The 22,640-nt window shown below is 36.4% G+C and overlaps 1 protein-coding gene across 4 annotated transcripts in view; it reads left to right on the plus strand.

Annotated features, from left to right (window-relative positions):
- The window catches only part of TFEC (transcription factor EC), a 114,093-nt gene that overhangs the window by 13,082 nt on the left and 78,371 nt on the right, over nucleotides 1-22,640 (plus strand). For 2 of the 4 annotated variants that reach the window (XM_088834500.1, XM_088834504.1), the window contains exons 1-2: nucleotides 15,186-15,248; nucleotides 19,399-19,650. In XM_088834500.1, the coding sequence (XP_088690626.1) occupies nucleotides 15,246-15,248; nucleotides 19,399-19,650 (255 nt within the window). In that variant the 5' untranslated portion in view covers nucleotides 15,186-15,245. Of the gene's footprint in view, nucleotides 1-15,185; nucleotides 15,249-19,398; nucleotides 19,651-22,640 lie in introns of those variants that run through there. The other 2 variants (XM_055420828.2, XM_055420827.2) reach the window with 1 other exon arrangement.

Genomic DNA, 22,640 nt, shown 5'->3' on the forward strand with positions numbered 1-22,640 from the left:
TCAGTCATGTCCAACTCTTTGCAACCCCATGAACCGCAGCATGCTAGGCCTCCCTGTCCATCACCAACTCCTGGAGTTTACCCAAACTCATGTCCATTTAGTCGATGATGCCATCTAACCATCTCGTCCTCTGTCGTCCCCTTCTCCTCCTGCTTCAATCTTGCCCAACATCAGGGTCTTTTCAAATGAGTCAGCTCTTCTCATCAGGTGGCCACAATATTACAGCTACAGTTTCAACATCAGTCCTTCCAATGAACACCCAGGACTGATTTCCTTTAGGATGGACTGGTTGGATCTCCTTGCAGTCCAGTTCAGTTCAGTTCAGTTCAGTTCAGTCGCTCAGTCGTGTCCGACTCTCCGCGACCCCATGAATCACAGCACGCCAGGCCTCCCTGTCCATCACCAACTCCCGGAGTACACTCAAACTCATGTCCACAGAGTCAGTGATGCCATCCAGCCATCTCATTCTCCGTCGTCCCCTTCTCCTCCCGCCCCCAACCTTTCCCAGCATCAGAGTCTTTTCCAGTGAGTCAACTCGTCTCATGAGGTGGCCAAAGGGACTATCAAAAGTGTTCTCCAACACCACAGTTCAAAAGCATCTGTTCTTTGGCGCTCAGCTTTCTTTATAGTCCAACTCTCACATCCATACATGACTACTGGAAAAATCATAGCCTTGACTAGATGGACCTTTTTTGACAAAGTAATGTCTCTGCTTTTTAATATACTGTCTAGGTTGATCATAACTTTCCTTCCAAGGAGTAAGTGTCTTTTAATTTCATGACTGAAATCAATGTCTGTAGTGATTTTGGATCTCCCAAAATAAAGTCAGCCACTGTTTCCACTGTTTCCCCATCAATTTCCCCTGAAGTGATGGGTCCAGATGCGGTGATCTTAGTTTTCTGAATGTTGAGCTTTAAGCCAACTTTTTCACTCTAATATTTCACTTTCATCAACAGACTCCTTAGTTCTTCACTTTCTGTCATAAGGTTAGATAGATTTAAGGGACAAGATCTGATCAACAGAGTGCCTGATGAACTATGGACGGAGGTTCGTGACATTGTACAGGAGACAGGGATCAAGACCATCCCCAAGAAAAAGAAATGCAAAAAAGAAAAATGACTGTCTGCGGAGGACTTACAAATAGCTGTGAAAAGAAAAGTGAAAAGCAAAGGAGAAAAGGAAAGCTATACCCATTTGAATAAATAGTTCCAGAGAATAGCAAGGAGAGATAAGAAAGCTTTCCTCAGTGATAAGTGCCAAGAAATAGAGGAAAGCAATAGAATGGGAAAGACTAGAGATCTCTTCAAGAAAATTAGAGATCTCAAGGGAACATTTCATGCCAAGATGGGCACAATAAAGGACAGAAATTGTATGGACCTAACAGAAGCAGAAGATATTAAGAAGAGGTGGCAAGAACACATAGTAGAACTTTACAAAAAAGATCTTCAGGACCCAGATAATCACAATGGTATGATCACTCTCCTAGAGCCAGACATCCTGGAATATGAAGTCAAGTGGGCCTTAGGAAGTATCACTATGAACAATGGATATGGAGGTGGAGGTGGAGATGACAGAATTCCAGTTGAGCTATTTCAAACCCTAAAAGATGATGCTGTGAAAGTGCTGCACTCAATAAACCAGCAAATTTGGAAAACTCAGCAGTGTCAGTGTTCATTCCAATCCAAAAGAAAAGCAATGCTAAAGAGTGTTCAAATTACTGCATGATTGCAGTCATCTCACATGCTAGTAAAGTAATGCTCAAGATTCTTCAAGCCAGGCTTCAACAGTACGTGAACTGTGAACTTCCAGTTGTTCACCAGATGTTCCAGATGGTTTTAGAAAGGGCAGAGGAACCAGAGTTAAAATTGCCAACATTTTCTGGATCATCAAAAAAGCAAAAGAGTTCCAGACAAACATCTATTTCTGCTTTATTGACTATGCCAGAGCCTTTGACTGTGTGGATCACAATAAACTCTGGAAAATTCTGACAGAGATGGGAATAGCAGACCACCTGACCTGCCTCTTGAGAAATCTGTATGCAGGTCAGGAAGTAACAGTTAGAACTGGACATAGAACAACAGACTGGTTCCAAATAGGAAAAGGATTACGTCAAGGCTGTATATTGTCACCCTGCTTATTTAACTTCTATGCAGAGTACATCATGAGAAATGCTGGGCTGGATGAAGCACAAGCTGGAATCAAGATTGCTGGGAACAATATCAACAACCTCAGATATGAAGATGACACCACCCTTAGAGCAGAAATTTAAGACTAAAGAGCCTCTTGATGAAAGTGAAAGAGGAGAGTGAAAAAGTTGGCTTAAAGCTCAACATTCAGAAAACTAAGAACATGGCTTCCTGTCTTATCACTTCATGGCAAATAGATGGGGAAACAATGGAAATAGTGGCCGACTTCATTTCTGGGGGCTCCAAAACTACTGCAGATGGTGACTGCAGCCATCAAATTAAAAGACACTCCTTGGAAGAAAATCTATGACAAAGCTAGGCAACATATTAAAAAGCAGAGACATTACTTTGCCAACAAAGCTCTGTCTAGTCAAGGCTATTGGTTTTCCAGTAGTCAGGTATGGATGTAAGAGTTGGGCTATAAAGAAAGCTGAGTCGTGAAGAATTGATGATTTTGAACTGTGGTGATGGAGAAGACTCTTGAGAGTCCCTTGGACTGCAAGGAGATCCAACTAGTCCATCTAAGTAATATCAGTCCTTAGTTTTCATTGGAAGGACTGATGTTGAAGCTGAAGCTCCAATATTTTGGCCACCTGATGTAAATAACTGACTCATTTGAAAAGACCCTGATGCTGGGAACATTGAAGGCAGGAGGAGAAGGGGACAACAGAGGATGAGACCGTTGGATGGTATCACAGGCTCAATTGACATGAGTTTGAGTAGACTCTGGCAGTTGGTGATGGACAGAGAAGCCTAGCATGCTGCAGTCCATGGGGTTGCAAAATGAACTGAGATTTGGGGAACTGCACTCTGTAGGGTTTTCCTCAAATGACTTCAGCTAAATGAGGAATCCCATAACACCAACATTTTCAATCATCAAAATTTGCAATGCTACAAGAATGAGAAACTAAAACTCATAATTTAAAAAGAGTACATATTTGCTTCCAATTCTACTATAACAAAATTTCATAAAGTGGTTTTAAACAATACACATTTATTATCTTACAATTCTACAAGATAGACATCTGAAATAATTTTAACAGGACTAAAATAAAAGTGTCACCAGAGTTTATGTTGTTTCGGGAGGTTCTAGGGAAAAGTCTGTTTCCTTTTCTTTTTCCAGCTTCTAGAGGCTGTCCATATTCTTTGGCTTAATTCTCATCACTGTGATATATGCTTGCATAGTCATCTCTCTCTCCTTTTGTGTGATTTGTGTGATTCTGACACTCCTGTCTCTCTTTTATAAGGACCCTGCCTTGAAATTACATTGGGTCCTTACAGATAATCCAGAATAGTTTCCTCATCTCAAGATCCTTAATTTAATCATACCTACAAATTTCCTTTTATAGTGTAAGGTTACATATCCACCAGGTTCTGGGGATTAGGATGTAGCTGTTTTTGGTGAAGGAGACATTATTTTACCTACCATGTAATAATTAAAAATAATGGAAAATGTTTTAAAAGGCTAAAGCAAATATTTTTAAATATACTTTTGTTTTCTTCCTTTAGTTTTCAATGAAACAGCTTTATTTTACTTAGTTTGTCTGCTCAGATTAGTGTGGAGAATAGAATCCTATATCCTCATATGTGAAGTTTCAGTAAAAATATTTTGCATATATTCTAAAGCTATAATATTAACTAGCACTTTGATTTTTCTTTATGTCTCAAATTAATTGACACAAAAGAAAGCTCTTACAAAGAACTTTTAAATTTTTAAACTCTTACCAAATTTTGTATGCATTTGTTCATTTCTTAAATTTATCCCAGAGCAAGAAATTTAAAGATACTGAATAGAATAGTTATGATATTTATTTAGAATAAGTCAAACTAAAATGAACATATTTGTTTTGCTTTTCTACCTGCTCCCTTCCCACCAACCCTTCTAAAAAGAAGCAAAGTGTTTACAGGAAAGGTAACAGTAAAATGATATAAAGGAAATAAAATTTCTCCTAGGTAAGAGGGTTAGGATTCTTCAGAATAGTGTATATTTAATACAAATGTCTAGAGACTGAAGTGGAAAAATCATCTTAAGAAAGGAAACGCTCTTCTTGAATTTATATTTTCTGATGGTAGATTTTGATTATACTATTATACCACTTGTATGGAAAACCTATATCGTGCACCATATGGTAGTTACAAGACAGATGAAGTGAAACACAAAATAAGACAAAATTAAAAGTGAATCAAGCCAACTCAACTAATAGTGGGGAAGCAACTCCAACAGTTTTTCCATTAGAGTAGAGTCAACTGATTCATATGCAGATATGGGAAACATTTTTCCTAATGCTGGGAATGGAGTTTTACTTGCTTATCCTTGTATGCTGATAATAAAAAGCACGTAATTGAAAGAATACCCTCCTTGTAATCAAAAGATGTGAAGTCAAATTCACTTTTTTGCCTTGTGATCGTGAGCAAGTCTGATAACCTGTTTGAGCTTCCGTTTCTTTATCCATAAAATGAGAAGCAGTAGTATCCTACTCTTTGCAACCCCAAGGACTGCAGCACGCCAGGCTTCCCTGTCCATCACCAACATCTGGGGTTTACTCAAACTCTTGTCCATTGAATCCGTGATGCTATCCAACCATCTCATCCTCTGTCGTCCCCTTCTCTTCCCACCTTCAATCTTTCCCAGCATCAGGGTATTTTCCAGTGAGTGAGTTCTTGGTATCAGGTGGCCAAAGTATTGGAGTTTCAGCTTCAGCACCAGTCCTTCCAATGAATATTCAGGACTGATTTCCTTTAGGATCAACTGGGTTGATCTTCTTGCAGTCCAAGGAACTCTCAAGAGTCTTCTCCAGCACCACAGTTTGAAAGCATCAATTCTTCTGTGCTTCAGTTCAGTTCAGTTCAGTTCAGTCACTCAGTCGTGTCCGACTCTGCGACCCCATGAATCACAGCACCCCAGGCCTCCCTGTCCATCACCAATTCCCGGAGTTCACTCAAACTCCTGTCCATCGAGTCGGTGATGCCATCCAGCCATCTCTTTCTCTGTTGTCCCCTTCTCCTCCCGTCCCCAATCCCTCCCAGCATCAGAGTCTTTTCCAGTGAGTCAACTCTTTGCATGAGGTGGCCAAAGTATTGGAGTTTCAGCTTCAGCATCAGTCCTTCCAATGAACACCCAGGATCGATCTCCTTTAGAATGGACTGATTGGATCTCCTTCCGTGCTTAGTTTTGTTTATAGTACAACTCTCACATCTGTACATTACTACTGGAAAAACTATAGATAGAGGGACCTTTGTAGGCACAGTAATGTCTCTGCTTTTTAATATGCTGTCTAGATTGGTTATAGCTTTTCTTCCAAGGAGCAAGCGTCTTTTAATTTGATGGCTGCAGTCACCATCTGAAGTGGTTTTGGAGCCCAAGAAAATAAAGTTCCTCACTGTTTCCATTGTTGCCCCATCTATGTGCCATGAAGTGATGGGACCAAATGCCATGATCTTAGTTTTCTGAATGTTGAGTTTTAAGCCAGCTTTTTCACTCTCCTCTTTCACGTTCATCAAGATAAAGGTATTTAATCAAATTATTGGTTTGATTCAACTTGTTTGATTCAACTTGTGACTGTGGCTACTATTATTTCGCATTCTGGGACTTTCAACTAGTCCATGAGGTCCTGTGATCAGTCTTCTCAACAAATTAGTATTTCATGGCTATATACTTACTATAAAATAAAAAATTTAAGTTGGAATTATATTTCTTAGATTCTAAAGGAGAACTGCTCTTCAGTGACAAAGGGAATGTAAAACTACAACTTTGTTTGAAGGTCTTTCATACATGAGAACACATTTACTTGGGGAATTTGTTTTATGTAAATAATGTAGTAACAGGTGCCTTTAAACCAGAGAGCCAAAAATAATTCTATGTGCTAGTTAGGTAAAACAAAGACAAGATAAATTTTACTTCTTTTTTCCTCTGGAAATACTAGTAGTATCTACAAAATTTGAATGATGAAATGTACTTATGAAACAAAGCCATTTTCTGCCATTTGTCAATCATAATGAATAATTTTAAAGTCTCATTTTCAATTAGATTATTTTAATATTTAACAACCTAAAATGCCCCAATCATATTCTTTAGAAAATGGTTAGGCTAGAATACTGCAGTTCTAATGATGACATTTTATTATGATAAAAATGACTTCATTAATTGATGACCATATATCAACTCATAAAGTAGATAAGGAATATAAAAAATTTTCAAGCCTAAGACAATATAAACCAATCTGAGTTATTTTGAATTTCTTTTTAGGAATAAGCATTTATGGTCCTTTTATTCTTACAAAAATACATGTTTATTTGCTTTGAATTAATCTAAAAAATTAAGCGGCCTGTGAATTTCTTTTGTAAGGTCTGCATAAGTTGGCAATGTATTGATCTTATCCCAAATTGTACCATTCAGTTCAGTTCAGTTCAGTCGCTCAGTCGTGACCGACTCTTTGCGACCCCATGAATCACACAGCACGCCAGGCCTCCCTGTCCATCACCAACTCCCGGAGTTCACTCAAACTCATGTCCATCGAGTCGGTGATGCCATCCAGCCATCTCATTCTCTGAAGTCCCCTTCTTCTCTCGCCCCCAATCCTTCCCAGCATCAGAGTCTTTTCCAGTGAGTCAACTCTTTGCATGAGGTGGCCAAAGTATTGGAGTTTCAGCTTCAGCATCAGTCCTTCCAATGAACATTCAGGGTTGATCTCCTTTACAATGGACTGGTTGGATCTCCTTGCAGTCCAAGGGACTCTCAAGAGTCTTCTCCAGCACCACAGTTCAAAAGCATCAATTCTTCGGTGATCAGCTTTCTTCACAGTCCAACTCTCACATCAATACATGACCACTGGAAAAACCATAGCCCTGCCTAGACGGACCATTAACATATACTAAAAATAAAAAATATAATGCTTTTGTAGTAGAATGATACAAGAGATAACAGGTATTATAGGGAAGTTTGGATTTTTGTCCCAGATATTCCTATTTATGACTTTGGATCTATTTTAGAACATATAAATTTTTTTAAAAAATGCATTGGTGACTTTCCAAGATATTTGAAATACGACCTTTTAAAGAAATCAGTCTTGTTTCTCCTTTATTTTCTGCATCCTTGAAAGAACATTCAAAATTTCATCATGAAAATGATATCAAAATGTCACTATACAGAGGATGAAAAATAGTACATTTAAGCATTACATGAGAGCTTTGTTTTAAGTTGAAAGTATGTGTGAAGTATAAAGCTTCATCTAAATACAATGGTTGATTTCTGAAGAAAAATGTCTTTTGTTTTATAATAGTTTTATTAATATATATCAATGTTTAGGCCTTAATGAATTTAGATAAATGGGTTTTTTTTAATTTAAAACTTATTTTACTGAATCTAGTTTAAATAATTAACTTGTATATTTTCACATTTACATGAAAAAAATTTAATTGCATGAGAAACTTCTAAAAAGAATATAAACTGGAGTATTGACTTAAATATAGCCATAAACACTAAACCTAAATGTTTAATAGTATCAGAATAAGATGTCATAACTGAATAATTCTTTCCTATTAAGGGAAGAATACATCTTTCATTTATTCAGTTAGTTTACTGAATTGGAAAGAATATTTCCTTATCTATTATTTCTCCAAGAGAGAATATGCTTAATTTTAATTTATGATACACTGTAATTTCTGAAAATAAATAGTTAAATATTGTACTGAAGTTTTAGAAAATAATTGCAGAGGCCCAACTGAGTATTTATTTATGATACTATATTCCACCACAGCCTCCAGAGTCCAAAACAGCATCCCATAATCAAACACTATTGTACCTTCAACTGTGAACATGAATATCTGCTGTGAGAGGGTTAAAGAAAGACTTTAAATAGCCTTGTTTCATTTCAGGTTTGATTTTCCACCAAATGAGTTGGTGCCAAACTTAAATTTAAAAAACTCCCACTTTTAGAACTTTTTGGATTTTGGAATTGTAGTTAAGAGGTGGGAAATTGAGAATATTAGAATTGTAGTGCAACTGGACTGGGAAAATAGCTCTGTATCTACATTAAGAGGTTGAACATTAAGAGTTGAAATAGGGCAAACTAATAACTATTTCGTTAAAGAGGGTTTACCTGACAATGTAACACATACAAACTTCAAATAAGCGTTTTGCAAAATGTGAACAAGAAATTAATGGAACCCAGGGGAAAAATTAAAATTTAAAATCAGAATAGATTTCCCTATGTGTAATTAGAACTTGTGAGTCCACCATCTTTGACACTAGATGTACATCTCTTCTGTACATCCTCCAAAGATCATCTTGGTTATCATTTAAGCATAAATGTTATGTAAACTTTATTCACAACCCATATCTTACCTCTGAATTCCAGACCCATATATGCAGCTGTATACTTCACATACCTTCTTGGGTACCTTCAAAACATCACGAACTCAGTGTGTTCAAAACTATACTTATGATTCTTTATTGCCCTCACAAAACCCAGTTTTCTCTGTGAAGAGCATCACTATGTATTCAGTAGCTTAAGCCACAACCTCAGATGTCATTTCTTAATCCATTTCTAAACATCTCTTGACTCCATATATTTGTTTCCATGTGACTGACAACCCTTATCACATGACCCTAATTCAAGCAGCCCTTTTTTCTCTCCTAGATTCTCATATTTTGCCCCTCCAAAATTCATCCCACTTAACCGCTACTGCCATCTTTCTTGTGATAAAGAAAATAAGATATCTTTATATACTGAAAATATTGCATGAATTGATGAACTGGCCCTACTGATCTTCCCAGCCTTGTGTCACACTCTGCTCTAGTCATGTCATCTCCTTTCAGTGCATTTTTCTCATCTTATTTCTTCCCACCAGGGTCTTCCCACATGCTTCTTTATCTCCATGGAATGTTTTTTTCCTTCTATACTCTTCCTCTCTTTCCTTCTTACTCATCCTCCAGATCCAACCCTACCATTCCTTCTTTAGGGAAGTTGTCCCTAACTTCTGTATAGATTATCTTTTTCTACAGGATCATAGTCATGTGTATCTCTCCTGCTCCTCACTTGTAATACTTGAAAGTACAGATTAAAATCTGTCTCTTCCACCTGTTCATAAACTTCATGAGGAGTGGGACCATGTTTCAATTTACTCACCATTGTTCCCACACAACTGGCTCTCTATATAGGCATATACATATTTATCAAGTGATTGATTAGTGAAATTCATAGCAGAAACTATCATTTGAATGATTTATTCCCTCATAAATAAAATAAAAATAAATTTATTTTTATTGAGGCCTTTCTGCTTGATTTTGTGACACCTTTTACTTTGATAGGGTTTATCACATTGTGTTATATTTTAATTATCTATCTCTTCTAGTAGACTGTGAACTCTGAATACTGGGTTGTATCTATTTTGTTCATAATTACATCCCCAGAGCTTACCACAGTAGTGTAAAATCTGATGTGTAGTAGGCACTCAGATATCTGTAGAATTAATGAATGCTAAGCCTGTAAATGCAATGTCGTATGTATTTTAAAGCATTATGACTTAAGTTATCTGCATTTTTCATATTGTTTCAGTGGTGATATTGAAAGGTGACTTTAATATGTGTGTGTGGCTGTTGTGTCATTTTGAAGTTAGTGGGAAGTGGTCAGCGTCTGATGTGATTCTTAGTTGATACTTATTGCTCTCAATTTCTAAATACACATATTCTTAAAAAAACAAATAAACCACAGCCATTTCTGGCATTTGTTCTAATTCTTTTAAAGATGTATGCATGTGTGCCTGCTAAGTCACTTCAGTTATCTCCAACTCATTGCAACCCTATAGACTTAGCTTGCCAGGTTTCTCTGTCCATTTGTATTCTCCAGGCAAGAATACTGAAGTGGGTTGCCATTCCCTCCTGCAGGGGATCTTTTGTACTCAAGGATCGAACCTGTATGTCTCTTGCGTTGGCAGGAGGATTCTTTACCACTAGTGCCAGCTGGGATACAAAATGTAATTTTTCTGAGATGCTAGCATAAAGTAAATCAATGAAAGTATAGACGGAGCTAGATGGAGTTGTTAGGGAAACTAACACTTTACAGTAAAAATATGAGGGCTTGTGGAGTGCAAGCATTTTTGCTGCTAGAATATCATTGAATTAGGAAAACTCTGCTTAATAATATTCATGCTTTTTTAAAGTCTCTTAAGTGTGGGCCTCTTCTAAAGACACACCATTGGAATTATCCAAATTCAAATGATTGGGAGTGAAGGAATATGTTACAATCACATTTTATATTATTATCCATTAAATAGCTTTGGATTATATAATGTTCAGCTGAAATATGCTGACAGCTATTCAGGAATCTAAGTAAAACTTTTGATGAACCCGGCCTACTTTGTTCAGTAGTTATATCTCAATCAGACAAGCTCGACTGTATAATTTTAGGTTTAGTCAAGATGAGATTTATGGGCATATCATATCAAAAGACTGCTGTGAAGAAAGTAAGATTTGAAGAAATGAGTTATTAATCTTTGCTAGAGAATATTAACAAATGTCATGTGGCTTTTATGAGTAGGTATCTAGGAGGTAGTAGATTCATAAGCTCCCCAAAATAGATTTCTTCTTATATACTTCTGCTACTGGGAACATAATTAATAGTTACCTATTACTCATGAAATCCAAGCTTTTACTTCATTTATTAAATTCAACCTTAGTACAAAATTAGCAAAATTAAATAAGTACTGTCATGTTGTAGTGAATGAGATGGTCTGTCTTGCTTTTTTATGTGTGTATATATATACATGCATGTGTGTGTGTGTGGTGGTAGTACATGTGTTTTTATTTACTATGACAAAATAGTAAATATGTATAAAATAAATATATGTCTTGCTGAGTATGTTTCTGTTTCTGTTTTTGCAGATAGTCTTGCCTGATTGGTGTTTATTTTTTTTTGGCGAGTCAAATTAATGATGATAAAATGCCTTGTTATTGAGACAATTGCTTGTGTGATGTTTGCCACCACTTTTTAGTTTTGAATTTCAAAAGGCCAGTACTCAGAAGGTGTTTCATCTCCTCCCAGGTTCTGTGCCCTCAGTTAAGATAAGTGGTCTCCAGGTGGATGGTGACACATGGGTCACAGACCTGCTTTCTGGAAAGGAATGATTTTCCCTTGGGACTGGCTTTAACAAAGAGCATACTCTCATTAAATGTTTGCTGAGTGAATGTTGAAAGAATTAGCTGATGGCTTTTATAATTATCTTATGATTTCTCTGTAAAAAGATAACTTTTTAAAGAGGCTATATTGTTGTGTAAATATGAATTATGTTTAAAAGCTTTTATATGATTTGTACCAATACTTAAGAATATATGATAAAAGTAGACAATATCATAGACAGAGAATCACAGGGTTGGTGAAGTCCTTCACAGTTTGTGTTTTTTTGTACAACCACCCACCCAATTGTTTCTAAAATTTCCTCCCACAAAATACCCTTCCTGGTGCTATCCACTAGGTAGGATCTGAAATTCATCTGAGGACTAAGTCAAAAGGCTATGTGGAACAATAAAATGTAAATTGGGATAAATCATGTATTTAAGAGCATAATTTGAAAACCAGTATCTGAGAATAAGAATGCCTCCTCATGGGAACATAGCCCTTCTACCCAGAACTGCTTGCCTGGCCTGTATTCAGTTCAGTTCAATTCAGTTCAGTCACTCAGTCGTGTCCGACTCTCCGCGACCCCATGAATCACAGCACGCCAGGCCTCCCTGTCCATCACCAACTCCCGGAGTTCACTCAAACTCATGTCCACAGAGTCGGTGATGCCATCCAGCCATCTCATTCTCTGTCGTCCCCTTCTCCTCCCGCCCCCAACCTTTCCCAGCATCAGAGTCTTTTCCAGTGAGTCAATTCGTCGCGTGAGGTGGCCAAAGTATTGCAGCTCCACAGCTACTACCTACCAGGAGAGTTTAAATACAAACACAAATGGGACCACATAACACTTTGTTAGTTTTAGTTTCTAACTTAATATTTACTGATTTATGCAGGTGAAACGATCCAAGACTGATCTAAACTCTGGAATTTAAAAAAAACCTCAGGTATCAGATATTCTTAATCATCTTCTGTTGTGTCAGAGAATATCTGATTTTTTGTCTGTAGTATTGGCCTGCTTGCTCATGGATTTCCATCATTCTGTCAATAATCAGAATTTTCTTGCATCTATTCTAGTCTAAAAATAGGAATATAAATTAAAAAAAACATAAACACATACATTTTGCATTTGTGATTCTCCAGTGATTATATTTTCTACAACCAGAATAATGCTTTTTTTTTCTCTTCTTGACCAACTTCTTTAGCCTCTTGTACTTGCAGGGATTTGTGTATTTCTAATTAAAAAAAAATTCTTCAATTGACCCATTAAGTACATTCCCTCGGTTATCTTATTAATGAATGTAAGCATTTTTATAGCATATCAACACATGCATTTCTAGTTTTTAAAAAGATCCACATCTCTCTATTAGATTATGAGAGCTTAGCTACATTTGAAACACATTAAAAAAAAATAATTGGATGTTTTAAGCTGTTTCATTTTTGTAACTCCAAATAATGGAACTTCTGAAAAAAAACATAATTTCTATCAAAAGCCTACCTTGAGATAACTGATATTGGGTTTATGATCTAACCAGCTGATCCTCTAGGTTAGTGTGCTTATAAATTGTTAGTCTGCTGTATAAATTGGTTTGCAAAACATTGTTCCACCTGCTCTAAGCGTGGTCTCTGGTATCTAAGGGTCAAGTCAGATCAGTATAAAGTTTTATGTTTGGGTTTTCACTTGAGCTGATTCATATTATGCTTTGGGCTTTTGATCAAGAATAAATGTGGTGGGTGTTATGGTGCTTGGCCAACATTATCCCCTTCATGACTGAATTACACTTTCTTCCATCTGATCCTGCTTCCCTCATTCTACTGTCTAACTGGTTTTGAGAGCAGCCCCCAATAAACCTCCCATAGTCAAATTTCAGGTTGTTCCTGGATGACTCAGTTTAAGATAATAAATAAATATATATATGTACATATACATATGTATATATTTAAATCTGAGCATGTAAAGAATTTCACTGCACATATTACAAATGTGCTACTAGAATTTTATCATTTATGTCTTCTATGAAAAAAATCTAGCTTATAAATTCTTGGATATTTTTCTGAAAAATATATGTCTTCCCTCAGAGCTGGCATGATTTAATTACTTTTAAGAAATATACATTAGGCTGAATTATAGCCATGGAAAATTCTTAAGGAGATAGGAATACCAGATCACCTTACCTGCGTCCTGAGAAACCCGTATGCAGGTCAAGAAGCCACAGTTAGAACCAGACATGGAACAATGGACTGGTTCAAAATTGGGAAAGGAGTATGTCAAGGCTGTATGTTGTCACCCTGCTTATTTAACTTATATGAAGATTACATCATGTGAAATGCCCAGCTGGATGAAGCACAAGCTGGAATCAAGACTGATGGGAGAAATATCAATAACCTCAGATATGCAGATTACATCACCCTTATGGCAGAAAGTAAGAGGAACTAAGGAGCCTCTTGATGAAAGTAAATGAGGAGAGTGAAAAAGTTAGCTTAAAACTCAACGTTCAGAAAATGAAGATCATGGCATCTGGTCCCATTACTTCATGGCGAATAGATGGGGAAACAATGGAAACAGTGACAGAATTTATTTTCTTGGGCTCCAAAATCACTGCAGGTAGTGACTGCAGCCATGAAATTAAAAGATGGTTACTCCTTGGAAGAAAAGCTATGACAAAGCTAGACAACATATTAAAAAGCAGAAACATTACTTTGCCTACAAAAGTGTGTGTAGTCAAAGCTATGGTTTTTCCAGTAGTCATGTATGGGTGTGAGAGCTGGACAATAAAAAAGGCTGAGTGTTGGGAAATTGATGCTTTTGAATTGTGGTGCTGGAGAAGACTCTTGAGAGTCCCTTGGACTGAAAGGAGATCAAACCAGTTAATCCTAAAGGAAATCAATCCTGAATATCATTGCAGGGACTAGTGCTAAAACTGAAGCTCCAGTACTTTGGCCACCTGAGGTGAAGAACTGACTCATTGGAAAAGGCCCTGATGCCTGAAAGATTGAAAGCAGGAGGAGACGGGGATGACAGAAGACAAGATGGTTGGATGGTATCACCGACTCAATGGACAAGAAGTTTGGTCAAGTTCTGGGAGATGGTGAAGGACAGGGAAGCCTCTGCAGTCCATGGGATTGCAGAGTGGGAAACAACTGAGTGGCTCAACAACAATATGGAACAGACATTTCATAGATCAAAATGGTCAAGTGTCTGTGATTTCAGAAGGTTCCACCTAATATGTTTTAATAATTTTCCCTTTTCCTTTGTTGTCAGGATGCTCATGGGTAAATTTGGTACTCAGTTGCAATATTAATCTTCAGCCTACATCTAATGGTGTAAATACCTTTCAGCACATTTACATGTGTGTGTGCTCATTTGCTCAGTCATGTCCAACTCTGTGACCCCCATGGACTGTAGCCCACCAGGCTCCTCTGGCCATAGAATTTTCCAGACAAGAAAACTGGAGTGGGTTGCCTTTCCCTACTCCACACCACATTTACAGCCATAGTTATTTACAATGTTTTGGAAGATAGGGAGAATAAAAGTAAATAAATCCTTTTAAATGAAATAAAACGATTTCTGCACATAGACAAAGTCTTGAACTTAAGCTGATCATTATTTTCAGTTTGCAGTAACAGCATTCCAGAGAGATAATGTTTAGACGTAATTCAGAGATTATGAAAATAATAATAATAATTATTATTATTAGAGTAATTTAGAGTTCAAGAGATGTATTTTACTTATTATTTTTAATAGCAAAACTTCCTTAAATCTGGGTGGTCTTAATCTCTTTGATAATCTAAAGAACCAATTCACAATTTGTGACTGCTCTGGCCTTATAGGTGAACACTTTGAAACTCTGATTATGGTTTACCTCCCAGGTGGCTCAGTGGTAAAGAATCCACCTGCCAAGTGGGAGATGTGGGTTCAACCGTGGACCTGGATCCCCTGGAGAAGGAAATGGTAACCTACTTCAGTATTTTTGCCTGGGAAATCTCATGGACAGAGGAACCTGGAAGGCTACAGTCCATGGGGTCACAAAAGAGTCAGACTTAGCAAGTAAACAACAACAACAACAATACATTACTGAGCTTTTTGCTTTGTGTTCCAGTAATTTCAATCAGGAACCTATATCCTGTAGTGGGAAGCCAGGCCCTGTATTCCCACTGCTTCCCTGCTAGTGGAATGATGACAGCCTCACTTAACCTAAGTTCTATTGTCTTCAGTTATATGGTGTAATGTAGTTATTGATATCTATCTCCTAAGATTGTAACAAGAAGTAAATGAAATAATATGTATAAAATGCTTAGCAGAGTGCTTGATACTTGTTGCATATTTCTATATTTATCATTATTGTCATTTTTGCTGTAGTTTATATTAATATTGCCCAAGTATATTGTAAATTTCTAGAGCCCTGGGGTCACAACTATGACTTCCCATGGACTCTTGATGTAACACAAAATGCAATAAGTACTCTAATGATGCTTTTAGCATCAATGAATGAATAGTGAAAAATAAATTAGTTAATGACAGTTGTATATTCTGATTCAACATACTTTTCTTATAAAAATATAGTGTTCTTGTGCATTCATTTATATTGTGTGAAAATCAATCAGACTTGTGAATCTGAAAATGCTATTTATAATGTATGTTTTGTAGATGAATGTGGATTAAGAAGGATTAATTTAAAACTGTAGAATAATCTAAATAGCTCCCCTAAAAAATTACCACTGGCATTTTAATGAAATGTTATTTTACAACTTAAAGCTCATAGCAATATAATTAGTAATATGTGTAATCTTTATTACCAATCTTAATCTTTTTTATATGACTGAAAAATTATTTTATGGTAGTACAATTAAAATAATGCTAAAAATGTCAGCATAACAGAATTAAACTGAAGTAACTACTACAATATTGTAACCCAAACCAGCTAATTTAAATGCAAAATCCTTTGTAAAGGCTATTTATCTGAGCTAATGCATGTTAAGGGATTAATGGAGTAGATTGTGTAACTGAAATAAAAGGAAAAACAAGCACTGTACAGCGATCTTTACTATTGTTTAACATGAGGGAAATATTAAATAGGGTTATATATAGGCCACTTGAGGAAAATGTATTAGAAGCCATATTGCAGCATAGTAAATATAACGGGGACTGGTGGGCAATCCTATTTTCAGAGGCTTTTAAAGGGAAAGCTTAAAATACTTAAAGTTGTCCTTATACAAATCATGGTATATCATTAACTATGATAATTAGACTGAAGATGCCCAGAATTTTAAGTCTATGTTTTAAAAGAGGAATTTCAAAATACTGGATAGTTGCTTAGTTGGCACATGACACTAGTTAGATTTTTCTCTGAATACTTTTGTTTCTGTCAGTTCATAATGACTTTAATAAAGTATTGTTATTATAAAGTGGGAATACAGAAGGGTTTAAAATTAAGATTTTTTAAAGCTGAAAATGAACTCAGTATCGAAACCTTGAAATATAGAAAATTGAAAAAAATCACCTAGGTTTTCATCACCCATAAAGTATCAGAAAATATTTAGTATATTTATTTCTAGTCTCTGTTCCTTCATGGATAATTTTTTAAATTTTTAATTAAAGATAATTATAATTATATTCAATGTAATATTTGTATGTAATACAAAGGAATCTAGGAGATATATATTATATAAAAATCCCTAATAATAGTGAATTAGCTGTATATTCCTTTTATTATTTTAGTCATTCTGTTCAGAACCTCAAAAAGTTTTGCTGCCGATATATTTATAACAGGTTTGGTACCAGTCGCATGTTATTTTAATGGCTGTTCTTTAACAGTTGGTTAACATTTAAAATATTTTCAGTTCAGCTCAGTCGCTCAGTCGTGTCTGACTCTTTGTGACCCCATGAACTGCAGCTTTCCAGGCCTCCCTGTCCATCAACTCCCAGAGTTTACTCAAACTCATGTCTATCAAGTTGTGATGCCATCCAACGATCTCATCCTCTGTTGTCCCCTTCTCCCGCCTTCAATCTTTCCCAGCATCAGGGTCTTTCCCAATGAGTCAGTTCTTCGCATCAGGTGGCCAAAATATTGGAGTTTCAGCTTCAGTATCAGTCCTTCCAATGATAGTCAGGACTGATCTCCTTTAGAATGGACTGGTTGGATCTCCTTGCAGTCCAAGGGACTCTCAAGAGTCTTCTCCAACACCACAGTTCAAAAGCATCAATTCTTCAACGATCAGCTTTCTTCACAGTCCAACTCTCACATCCATACATGACCACTGGAAAAACCATAGCCTTGACTAGACAGACCTTTGTTGGCAAAGTAATGTCTCTGCTTTTTAATATGCTCTCTAGGTTGCTCACAGTTTTCCTTCCAAAGAGCAAGTGTCTTTGAAATTCATGGCTGCAGTCACCATCTGCAGTGATTTTGGAGCCCCCCAAAATAAAGTCTCTCACTGTTTCCAGTTTCCCCATCTATTTGCCATGAAGTGATGGGACCAGAAGCCATGTTCTTAGTTTTCTGATTGTTGAGTTTTAAGCCAACATTTTCACTCTTCTCTTTCACTTTCATCAAGAGGCTCTTTAGTTGTTCTTCGCTTTCTGCCATAAGGGTGGTGTCATCTGCATATCTGAGGTTATTGATATTTCTCCTGGTAATCTCAATTCCAGCTTGTGTTTCATACAGTCCAGCATTTCTCATGATGCACTCGGAATATAAATTAAATAAGCAGGGTGACAATATGTAGCCTTGACATACTCCTTTCCCAATTTGAAACCAGTCTGTTGTTCCATGTCCAGTTCTAATTGTTGCTTCTTGACCTGCATCCTGATTTCTTAGGAGGCAGGTAAGGTGGTCTGGGATTCCCATCATTTGAAGAATTCTCCACATTTTGTGGTGATCCACACAGTCAAAGAATTTTGCATAGTCAATGAAGCAGAAGTAGATGTTTTTCTGGAACTCTCTCACTTTTTCGATGATCCAACAGATGTTGGCAATTTGATCTCTGGTTCCTCTGCCTTTTCTAAATCCAGCTTGAACATCTGGAAGTTCACGGTTCATGTACTGCTGAAGCGTGGCTTGGAGAATTTTGAGCGTGACTTTGCTAGCGTGTGAGATGAGTGCAACTGTGCGGTAGTTTGAACAGTCCTTGGCATTGTGTTTCTTTGGGATTGGAATGAAAACTGACCTTTTCCAGTCCTGTGGCCACTGCTGAGCTTTCCAGATTTGCTGGCATATTGAGTGCAGCACTTTCACAGCATCATCTTTTAGGATTTGAAATAACTCAACTGGAATTCCGTCACCTCCACTAGCTTTGTTTGTAGTGATGCTTCCTAAGGCCCACTTAACTTTGCATTCCAGGATGTCTGATCACACTATCATGATTATCTGGGTCATGAAGATCTTTTTTGTATAGTTCTGTGTACTTTTGCCACCTCTTCTTAATATCTTCTGTTTCTGTTAGGTCCATACCATTTCTGTCCTTTATTGAGTCCATCTTTGCATGAAATATTCCCTTGGTAGCTCTAATTTTCTTGAAGAGATCTTTAGACTTTTCCATTTTATTGTTTTCCTGTATTTCTTTGCATTGATTGCTGAGAAAGTCTTTCTTATCTCTCCTTGCTATTCTTTGGAACTCTGCATTCAAATGAGCATATCTTTCCTTTTCTCCTTTGCATTTCACTTCTCTTCTTTCTCTTCTCTTCTATCTTTTCACTTCTCTTCACTTCACAGCTATATGTAAGGCCTCCTCAGACAACCATTTTGCCTTTTTGCATTTCTTTTCCTTGGGGATGGTCTTGATCCCTGCCTCCTGTACAGTGTCATGAACCTCCATCCATAGTTCATCAGGCACTCTGTCGATCAGATCTAATCCCTTGAATCTGATCCCTGTCTATCAGATCTAATCCCTTGAATATTTACTAAAATATTTTAGTAAAGTTTAAATTATTCCTTAAAACTATAATCCATTAATATTTTATGTAAATTATGACAGATGTATAGATCATAATTAAGAAAGAAACTGGAGATTATAGTGTTTACTATCATAATTCAGTTGTCAAAAATGGAGCTCCTTTACCAGATGATGCTACACATTGCATTTGTTTGGTTTCTATTTGGTAGGTCCCAGCACACTTGGAAAGTCCTGCAAGGACTCAGCTACAAAAGGTTCAGCGACAGCAAGTAAAACCCTTCATGACCCTTGACCACCAGATTCTCAACCAGAGTTTTAAATGGTCACATCCTCCAACACCAAGCAGTGAACTTCTGGTGCAGCATGGACGCCCATCTCCCGAGAGTGACACTGGTCTCCCTGGGAATCCTTTCACCAAGTTGCTAACTCTTGGCAAAGAAGATGACAATACGGAATGGCATGTATGTCTAATGACTGACATGAAAATATATAGTTTTTTTTAAAAAAAAAAACACTTCAAGAAATTGAAGTCAACATTTTTATAGTAAACATTCTATATGCAAACTTATTTAACAAAAAGTGTGTCTTAATTTATTAATTTTTAATAATTAGTTATTTCCATAAGAATTATTCTGCATAAAATATAACAATTTGTTTTTAAATTTTCATTTCAGTTTTGAATCAATGTGAGTCAAATAGGTTCTATCAGTAATTTATGTTAAGAAAATTTAGCTTGAATTGTACTGGTTTTCTGATTAGTGAAGTCACTCAGTCTTATCCGATTCTTTGTGACCCCGTGGACTGTAGCCTACCAGGCTTCTCCGTCCATGGGATTCTCCAGGCAAGAATACTGGAGTGGGTTACCATTTCCTTCTCCAGGGGATCTTCCCGACCCAGGGATCGAACCCAGGTCTCCCACATTGGAGGCAGACGTTTTAACCTCTGAGCCACCAGGGAAGCCTGGTTTTCTGATAGCTTTAGTTAAAACATTTATCAACATTTTCTGAAGTACCCATTAAGATGAAACAAGTGGAATTTAAATAATAGTAAAAATTTACTCTACAAATGTTTATCAGAATGAGACTAATAGTCTTTTTCCACTTAATTTTTTGTAGCATTGAATCTGAGTTTTTAATTACTGATAATTCACTCCTTTCTATTTTCAACAAATACTTGCTTTCCATTTACTAAGTAAGAGAAAATTTGAGGTGCTGAAGATATAAAATGAATGAGTATCTAGCTTTGTGGAGTTCATAATTATTGTGACTTGCTTGTTAATGGACCTTAAAAAAATCCTGAAAAATCAGTAGAAGTGGGAAAGAACTAGAACTGGGGAAAAGACTTCCTTTAATATTTCAATGTAGAAAACCTACATCAATAACTGAGTTTTCTATTCTTTTCTTTTTTTTCCATTTGATTAGTTAGATGAAGTTGTGGTCCTATTTGCTCCTAGATTTAATTTCCCAATCTACATTCCTGGTGATTTTTACTGAATTTAGGTCTCTGCTTTAAGGGAAGTCTATAGTCTCCAGGCAGAGAAGGCAATGGCAAGCCACTCCAGTACTCTTGCCTGGAAAATCCCATGGATGGAGGAGCCTGGTAGGCTGCAGTCCATGGGGTCGCTAAGGGTCAGACATGACTGAGCGACTTCACTTTCACACATTGGAGAAGGAAATGGCAACCCACTCCAGTGTTCTTGCCTGGAGAATCCCAGGGACGGGGGAGCCTGGTGGGCTTCCGTCTATGGGGTCGCACAGAGTCGGACACGACTGAAGTGACTCAGCAGCAGCAGCAGCATAGTCTCCAGGTGCAAAAGAATAATACTCAATATCTCAGTATTTAAATTCCAAATGATAGAGGAAATTTTTCTTTTGCAAATTTTATGTTAATCTAGAAAAGAGAAAAGAGGAAGGATCTAGTATATTGTTTAAGAAAATATAAAGCCATCACAAAACAGGACTAGTTAAAATTCAAAACAATATAAATCTCTACATGTATATTTACTTAAACTTTTCAGTAACAAATATATAAAGATTTAAAAAAAAATGTAGAACTAGATTCTCTGTTCACTCTATGAAGATCATAAAAATATATGTAAGATGAGAATCATCTGTTCTTCTGTACAGTAAATATTAGAACTCACCCAATACAATTTGTCTTATAACCACCTCCTTTCAAAGTTTGCCCTTGTGTGGAAGGTTGATTTACAAAGGAAAAAACAAATTCCAAAAGATATGCATGTGCCTGTTGATTCTAGGCAAAACCCAGAAAATGATCAGATTATGTACCTTAAGAAATATGATGCTGTGATCGTGTAGAGATTAGCACTCTGTGTTGTGAAATATGTTTTCTAAAAAATGAGAAAGGATGAGTAACATATGTTAATTTTCTTAGTAAGCAGTTTTATTTCTTAGGAACACAGCTTTCCTTCTATTTTATAATAAGGTTGTACATTATAAGAAAAATTTCCCTGATCTTAGAGGTCCTTTGGGTGGTCAGTCAAAAGGAGTTGCATGGCTGGGAAGGGTTGAAAGCTTCAATATGTGCAGTGGTCTAGGGACAACGTGCACGCTGGCTGCAGATAAACATTTTCTCATTTTTAAACTATTTTTCTATAAACTGTGTATTAAAAGGCTCTTCTGTCATTAATGTCCAGTTAATCATAGTTTTATTTCATCTGCTATAGTTTTAATGTATGTGTTTTTGAATTTAATTTATCATGGACACGTGTTCACATACTGCCATCAATTCCAGTTTTGCTATCTTTAGTAGCTAAGATACATCCCACTTTTTGCCATTTCCTGATATTCTTTGATTAATTCTAGAAGTCCTTGTCACAAAGCAGAAAGTGTGCAGTCTTTAGAGTCATCAGCATGAGGTTAAAACCACCACTTACTAGTTGTGGGGTCTCAATCCTTAACCTCTCTTACTAACATTTCTATAGTTTGAAGAGTTCTTTTGATACTTACATTTTCTGGGTGGGTTGCAGGGAACTTCTGCGATCTTTTATTTTTATGATTACTTTAAATTATTTTTTACTGAGGAATAATTGACATAATAACTGTATACATTTGAGGCATATAGCATGATGATTTAATTTGCATATATTGTGAAATGATTACCACAATAGACTCAGTTAACATCCATCTTGTCATGTAGACACAATAAAAGAAAAAGAGAAAAGAAGAAAAAAAATTTCCTCTTGAAAATTTTCCTGTATATCATATAACATTGCTAAATATAATTGTCACATTGTAGTACATTATATCCCTAGTAGCTATTTATCCTATAATTTTAGTTTGTATCTTGTGACCACCTTCCTCCAATTACATACCACGTTCCCCCACAACACTTCTGGTAGCTGCAAGTCTGATATCTTTTCTATGAGGTTTTTTTATTTTTGTTTTATAATCCATATGTAAGTGAGATCACACACTATTTGTCTTTCTCT

The sequence above is a fragment of the Moschus berezovskii genome, chromosome 3 (genome assembly GCF_049115385.1).
Source record: "Moschus berezovskii isolate FMDL1 chromosome 3, NW_MosBer_1.0, whole genome shotgun sequence".
NCBI lineage: Eukaryota > Metazoa > Chordata > Mammalia > Artiodactyla > Moschidae > Moschus > Moschus berezovskii.